The sequence below is a fragment of the Podarcis bocagei genome (genome assembly GCF_964188305.1).
Source record: "Podarcis bocagei genome assembly, chromosome: W".
Classification (NCBI taxonomy): domain Eukaryota; kingdom Metazoa; phylum Chordata; class Lepidosauria; order Squamata; family Lacertidae; genus Podarcis; species Podarcis bocagei.
This window is the reverse complement of record NC_138131.1, coordinates 92,509,265-92,516,410: the sequence shown is the minus strand read 5'-3', so window position 1 is coordinate 92,516,410 and position 7,146 is coordinate 92,509,265. Positions and strand designations below refer to the sequence as shown.

General features: G+C 57.5%; 1 protein-coding gene across 1 annotated transcript; it reads left to right on the top strand.

Moving 5' to 3' along the window:
* Window positions 1-383: 383 nt before the first annotated feature.
* LOC308578170 (carboxy-terminal kinesin 2-like) lies at window positions 384-6,819 on the top strand (the record flags this gene model as incomplete). Its single annotated transcript, XM_081178427.1, has 13 exons — window positions 384-534; window positions 638-854; window positions 946-1,144; window positions 1,963-2,109; window positions 2,189-2,320; window positions 2,975-3,091; window positions 3,541-3,714; window positions 4,122-4,289; window positions 5,464-5,602; window positions 5,786-5,925; window positions 6,257-6,330; window positions 6,522-6,636; window positions 6,778-6,819. Coding segments are annotated over 13 exons (1,815 nt in total), but the record flags the coding sequence as incomplete, so codon positions are not given.
* Between the last annotated feature and the right edge of the window lie 327 nt (window positions 6,820-7,146).

Genomic DNA, 7,146 nt, shown 5'->3' with positions numbered 1-7,146 from the left:
TGGCCACTGAGAACAGGATGCTGGGCTAGACAGGCCCCCTTGGGCCTGATCCAGTTATGTTCTTACAACACCAGGCAGCTATCTTTGCTGGACTCTTTTTGGCACCTGCTGAAGCCATTTTAGTTTTTCCAAGCTGATTCAGATGTGTAGAATGTGGGTTCCCCGTAATCCTGCATCTGGTGCCCCTTTAACTTGTGTGCATTCAGTGTAGGAAACAATATTAAAAGTTTGGAGAGGGGCTGGGGAAAATGCTCTGGCAATCCTGCCCACCATTAAATCCAGCATATTTCAGCTATACGTGATTTTGACTTTAGGCGCAATCCGTGGAAGGGAACCCCCACATATGTTGCTTTAATCTGTCTTGAGTTCCTTGCTGATTTTATGTTTTGAAGTATTACTATTGTTTGGAGATATTTCATGAAGCAACGGAGGGGAGACAGGGTCCCCTTGGGAATCCTTTCACTGCTTCATGTCTCGTTCCTTGTTTCCCAGCAGGATCCCGTCGGACGGTGGCTGCGGCAGCCCCTAAGCCAGGTAAGGCCTAGAGAAGGGAGGGAGGTGCCCCCCCCCCGTGCCATCCTTGAGCCGCCACCGGGTCCCTCACACTGTCCTCTCTCTCTCCCTCTCCCCTTGGCAGCCGCTGCTCCTGCCGCTGCTGGCGGGGGTGAGAAGAAGCGGGCCCCCTGGGACTTGAAGGGGCAAGTGAGCGACTTGCGGGCCAAAGGGGGGACCTACAAGGAGAAGGCCCAGGGGCTGGCCGGGGAGAATGAGGCCCTGAGGCATCAGCTGAGCCAGCTGGAGGGGGAGCTGAAGCAGGCGACGGCCCGCAACCAGCAGCTGGAGGGGCAGAACAGGTGAGCGAGCAGCAGCCTGAGAAGGGCATGGCGGGCTCCGTCTGCTCCTCCTGCAGCAGGACCTGACCTCTGCCCTACCCTCTCTTGGCAGTGCCCTGGCCTTGGAGCTGCAGACCTGCCAAGCGCAGGCCACAGAGAGCCGGCAGAGGGTGGAGCAGCTGGTGAAGCAGGAGCAGCAGCTGGAGGAGACCGTCAAGAGCCAGAGCCAGACGATCCAGGAGCTGGAAACCGCTGGCCGCAAAGCCAGGGAGGCCAAGGAGGATTTGGCTGCCCAGCTGGAGGCCAGAGAGGTGAGGGGGGGGGGCTGGGGACCCTTCCACCCGCCCTTGAATGGTGCTTGGAATCCCAAGGTGAGGCGAGGAATCCTTGGGACTAGCCAACATCCGCTTGTGACGCCTGCATTCCAGCGGGTTGGACTAGATGTCCCGTAGGTACCCTTCTGATTCCACAATGCCAGACTCAAGATCACAGTTAAGGGTCCTCAGCCCCAGAAAAGAGAGCTAGATACCTTAAAAAATGTTTTTTTAAAAAAATTATTAAATATTTTCAACATATAATACAAACCAAACTAGTTTTAAAAAAGATAATAAGATGAGAGAAAGATGTTGCAAACACTTTTGGAAAACAAGAATTTTTTAATAAAAGATAATAAGAAATACAGAAAAAAGCAATAAAAGGTGGGAAGATAAGGAGAAAAAGAAAGAAAATAAATAAAAATCACAACAGTAATAGTAATAATTGCAATAAAACACAAAATTTTATGTGTCTAGCCCTCTATCATAATTATATCTTAATCTTCAATCCCCCCCATACAGAGAAGTGTATCCCTCTCGGCTCTCGCGGGAAGCGCTTCCCTTCTCCTCAGCCTCACACCCTGTTTCTCACACAAGTCCCTTTTCTATCCATCGCAAGAGGGCCCTAGATATCTGTCTGGGGGAATTGCTAACCTCTGCTGTGTCTGTTCCTGCTGGTGCTTTTCCTTTCCCAGCTGAGGAAGCCTGCATTTGCCGCCTCCTCCCTGAATTGTTGCCTGGCTGAGAGGGCGGGTGGGCGGCTCTGGGTTTGAGGTGGCCCGTCCCTCACTGGCCCTGGGGTTTCTCTGACGCAGGCGGAACTGCGCCTGGCGCAGGAGAGCCTGGCCCGGCGGGCGCAGGAGAATGAGGCGCTGGCAGCACACAAGGCCCAGCTGGAGCAGAAGCAGCACGAGTCGGAGATGGAGCGGCGCTCCCTGCACAACGCCGTCCAGGAGCTGAAGGTGGGCCGGTGGTGGTGGGGGGCTGGCACTGGGGGACCCTTTGTGGGGCTGGGTGCTGACGACTCCCCGCTCCCTCCAGGGCAACATCCGTGTCTTCTGCCGCGTGCGCCCCCTGCTGAGCAGCGAGAAGGAGGCCCAGAAACAGGGGGTGAGCCACCTCCGCTTCCCGCCAGACAACAGCAAGAGCCTGGTCTTATCCAAGGCGGAGGAGGTCAGTCTGGGGGTGGGGGGACAAGGCGGTTGTCGAAGTCTTGGTGGCATCTTGGGCTGTCACAGTTGCCAGGGGACGTCAGGAAGTCTCCACCTGCCGCAAAGCCTGCCGAGAGCCAGTGTGGGGTAGTGCTTAAGAGCGGTGGCCTCGTAATCTGGGGAACCGGGTTCGCATCTCCGCTCCTCCACATGCAGCTGCTGGGTGACCTTGGGCCAGTCGCACTTCTTGAAGTCTCTCAGCCCCACTCACCTCATAGAGTGTTTGTTGTGGGGGAGGAAGGGAAAGGAGAACGTTAGCCACTTTGAGACTCCTTTGGGTAATGATAAAGCGGGATATCAAATCCAAACTCTTCTTCTTCTTCAAATAAGCCAGTGTTGTTCCTGCAATGACCTTTGCAGGAGCAGGAGAAACCCAAATGTTGATGGCCGGCCCAAGGCCAACAGACCCAATGCCAGCTGGAGGATATGTGTGTGTGTGCGCGAGAGAGAGCATTGTGGCCCCGGGAGAGCTGGCCAAGGGGGAACGCGGCCCCTGTCACCACTTTGTCGGTAGAGGCTCATAATCTCAGAGTTGTGGGTTCAAGTCTTGCTTTGGGGGTGGACTAGATGAGCCTCGTGGGTCTTCCAACTCTGCAATTCTTTGATTCTCTGCCAGTCCCACGTTGGCCGGGAGCGAAAAGAGGACATTGTCTATGAGTTCAACTTTGACCAGGTCTTCCCTCCGTCCAGCTCCCAGGAGGAGGTCTTTGAGGAGATCTCTCTGCTTGTGCAGGTAAGGAAAAGCATATTATTCTGTCAACCACCCTGAAGAGCACATAAATCAATCAAATAAATATATAGAATAAATACATTAAGGGGGGAAGCGGCCCAGTTCTTCTAGTTTGTTATTATGTTGAGCATGGTACAGTCGTATCTTGGCCCTCAAACACCTTGGTACTCGTACACTTTGGCCCCTGAACGCTGAAAACCTGGAAGTAAGTGTTCCAACTCCCCAACATTCTTTGGCAGCCTTAGTTTTTGAACGGACTCGGTTCGACAACCAAGGTGCCACTGTATGATGATGATGATCGTGAGGATGATTTCCCGGCTGATTTGGCTGGTTTGTCCTGTGAGTCGTGGCTGAAGGATGGTCTGGAAATTCCACATAGGGCGGCTCTCCCCCTCCGGGGGCAGGTGGGGTCTGGTGGACGCCAGCCTGACGGCTTCCCTTCCTCCCCGCAGTCGGCCTTGGACGGCTACCACGTCTGCATCTTTGCCTACGGGCAGACGGGGAGCGGCAAGACGTACACCATGGAGGGCCCCGACTGCCAGGACCCTTCCACGGCCGGCATGATCCCCCGCGCAGTGCAGCAGATCTTCAGGAAAGCCCGGGAGATGGAGGCCAAAGGCTGGAAGGTGGGGGCAGAGAGGGAAAGCGGATGCAGGTGTCCAAAGGGGGTGGAGACCCCCGCTGCATTCACTCGCCATGCTGCAATTGCCAGGGGGGTTTCGCACTGGGCTTGGGAGCTCCCAGAGAGGGCGCTGGTGAGAGAGGGCTGCCTCCTTCACCCTCACCCACCCCACAGGATGGTGAGACCGCCAGTGTTTTTCTGCAGGGCCTTCCGTTCAGCCTCACAAGATCCCCTGAACACCCGAGGGCTGGCCTGTCTGAACTCCTGGGCCTCACCTTTGGAAGCCTCCTCTTGGAATAGCCATGCCAGTTGGTCCCCGAGTCTGAGCTGGGAGCGATGTGCTGGCTGGGCACGCGCCACCCCAGCCGCCTTCCCTGGTCTGATCCTGCCCCTCTGCCTGTCTCCTCCCAGTACCATTTCACTGCCAACTTCCTGGAGATCTACAATGAGTCTCTGCGGGACCTGCTGGTGTTGCGCCCTGAGCGGGGCTCTGAGCTGGAGATCCGGCGAGTGAGCCAATGCACGGAGGAGCTGCACGTTCCCAACCTCTGCTACGTCCCCGTTGCTTCGGAGCAAGAGGTACCGCGGTGGGGGGGGGGGCAGCTGTCTGTCTGGGATTTTCCTGGGGGGTTCCAGCGGTGCAGGGGGTCGGGTAGATGACCCTTGGGGGTCCCCTTCCAACACTACTCTTCTCCCGCTCTCTGCACTGTGTCCGGCCACCAGCCTGCTTGCAAGGGGTGGAGGAGAGGCAGAAGCCAGAGAACCAGCCCCATTGTGACCCGTTTTAGGGCCTTGGTCTGGGGACAAGGCAGCCAGAGTGTGTCTGCATCCAAAGCCTCTGAGGGGAGGAGCAGAGGGAGGAATCTGGGGTTGGGCTAGATGACCCTGGGGGCTCCCCTCCGACTGTGCCGTTCTCTGAGAGGCTTCTGCATGAAGGCCTGAGCCATCCTGCCTGTCTGGAGAGCTCAGATCACCTGGGTCTTGGCCCCTCGGCTCCTTATGGGGCTTCTGCCTGCCCTAGAGTTCCCAGAGGAAGAACTCCCCCCCCCCCCCATGCTTCCCTTTCTATTTGCAGGCAATGGTAGAAACTCCAGTGTAGAGGCTAGGCACCAAGCGGCTCCTTAAACCAAGCTTAAACTCACCCAAATGGGATGTCTCGTTGCCATTTTGGGGCCAGGCGTTCTAAAGTCTTATTTTTCAAATGATGGCCTGACTGACTGACTGATTCTCAGTTAAACATCTGGCCAGTTCAGATGACCACCTTGAGCTGGGATTGGGGCAGTCCACATATCTTGGCCTATTCCAACTTCTCTTTCTTAACTGTACATTCAGAATATAAGAATATTCTTTGCAGCTGAGCGTGGGGCAGTGGGGGCAGCGGGGGAGTGAAGTCAGGTGAGAACAAGGAGCTGCCATTGTTCACTGCTCCTGCTCAGGCTGCTGAGAGAAACCGTTTTGGTTCCTGATACTCATTCTGATTGTGTAACGGATAGAATTCTATAGGACGAGGTCCTCGTGTGTGGAAAGAGTCTTGCTCCGAGGATTCCCAGGCTTCCCCTCCAGGCGGTGATGTCCAACGCCATCGGGCGCCCGGGCATCTCAGTCTGGTCGCAAGTAGCCAATAGCCGGGGGGGGGGAATGTGCCCGGCTAGCCTCTTCACGCTGTTTGCCTGGGGCTGGCTAGGGCCAGAGGATCTCTGGGGTCCCTTCCGACCGCCATTCTCCGCCTCCTGCCCCCCGCTTGCCCCTTCAGGTCCTGAAGCTGCTCCAGAGAGCCAAAGCCAACCGCTCGGTGGCCAAGACCAATCTCAACGAGCGCTCGTCCCGCAGCCACAGCCTCTTCCAGTTGCGCATCGAGGGCCACAACCCCAACCGGGAGCTGCACACCTCCTGTGAGTGTGGCCGGCCCCACGACCCCCTTCGCCGGAGGCCTCTGTCCCTGCCCTGGCCCAGAGGCGCTCCCTTGCTCTCCCTCCTCTTCTAGGCCAGGCCCTCTGTGGGTCCCTGGTCCCCAGCACCCCCCCCTTCTCCCTCCACCCTCACCCCTCCTTTGTCGTCCCCCCCCCCCCCCGCAGCCGTGCTGAGCTTGGTGGACCTGGCTGGCAGCGAGCGCCTGGACAGGTCCCTCTCCACCGGCGACCGCCTCAAGGAGACCCAGGCCATCAACAGCAGCCTCTCCAACCTGGGCCTGGTCATCACCGCCCTCAGCAACAAGGTAGGCGGGAGAGGGGGGTCGCGTGTGCCTCCGGGGGGGGGGGGAGTCCTGGCCAGCCATGGGGCAGCCCTTTGCAGCCCCACAGCCCGCCTCCCGCAGTGCGCTGGTCTTCTGCGAGGGTGAGGATGTGGCGTCCAGCACTGTCTCACGTGTGGGGTGCCCACCTATCGGGGGCTCTAGAGCTGTGATTCCTTCCAACTCTACAATTCAATCGGGAATGGGACAGCCTCATGATGCTGGCGGAACCGGCCTGCCCTAAGTGGGGAGGAGGGTCCCCACACATTTCCCCCTCCTGCACCCATCCTTGTCCGCTTCCTTTGCCCCCTTGCAGGAGGCCCATGTGCCCTACCGGAACAGCAAGCTGACCTACCTCCTCCAGAACTCCTTAGGCGGCAATTCCAAGATGTGAGTCGGCAAGGAGGGAGTTGATGGCTCCCCCTCCCCTTTGAGGCCTGGTCTGCGCTGTCCTGCCAGGAACGCAGGGGGTTGGGCTAGATGACCCCTTTCAACCCAGAGGTCTCTGACAGGGGGGCCATGCACCCCCCTTGAGGCAGCCTCTGTTTCTCCTCACCCTCTCCTCTGGCCTTTCCCCCCAGGCTGATGTTTGTTAACATCTCGCCCTCGGAGGAGAACTTTGCCGAGTCCCTCAATTCCCTTCGCTTTGCCAGAAAGGTAAGTGGCTGCAGCATCCGGCTGGGGGGGGGGCCGGGGGTGTCCCTTTCTCTGGGCTGCTTGCAGAATCTCCTCTGCGGAAGGGGCATCCTGACCGCAGCTGGATGGAGGAGGTGGCGGCAGCAGCAGCTGTGGGGACCAGTTTCTGGCCCCCCAAATCTGCCCGGTCTTGCCTTGCAGGTGAATGACTGTGTCATTGGCACAGCGACAAAGAGGAAGTGAGGGCGGCGGAGGCGGCTGGTCTTTCTGCGTCTTGGATAGCGACTCCCATTCTTACTCTTTTGTCTTCTAAAGTCATGATACTTTTTTTGTAATAAATGTTTATATTTCTGCATTTATATTCTGAAATTTTCTTCTTCCACTGCTGAATTTGGCTTTTTCTGCTGTCTTCCTCCGGTGAGCTGCGTGCCCAGGCTCCACTTCAGGGCGTCTCCTCCCTCTCAAGCCTCCCTGCCCTTTCGTTGGCAGCAGTGCAGTGGCCTGTGTGGTGTAGTGGTTAAGAGCAGTGGACTCGTAATCTGGGGAACCGGGTTCGTGTCTCCGCTCCTC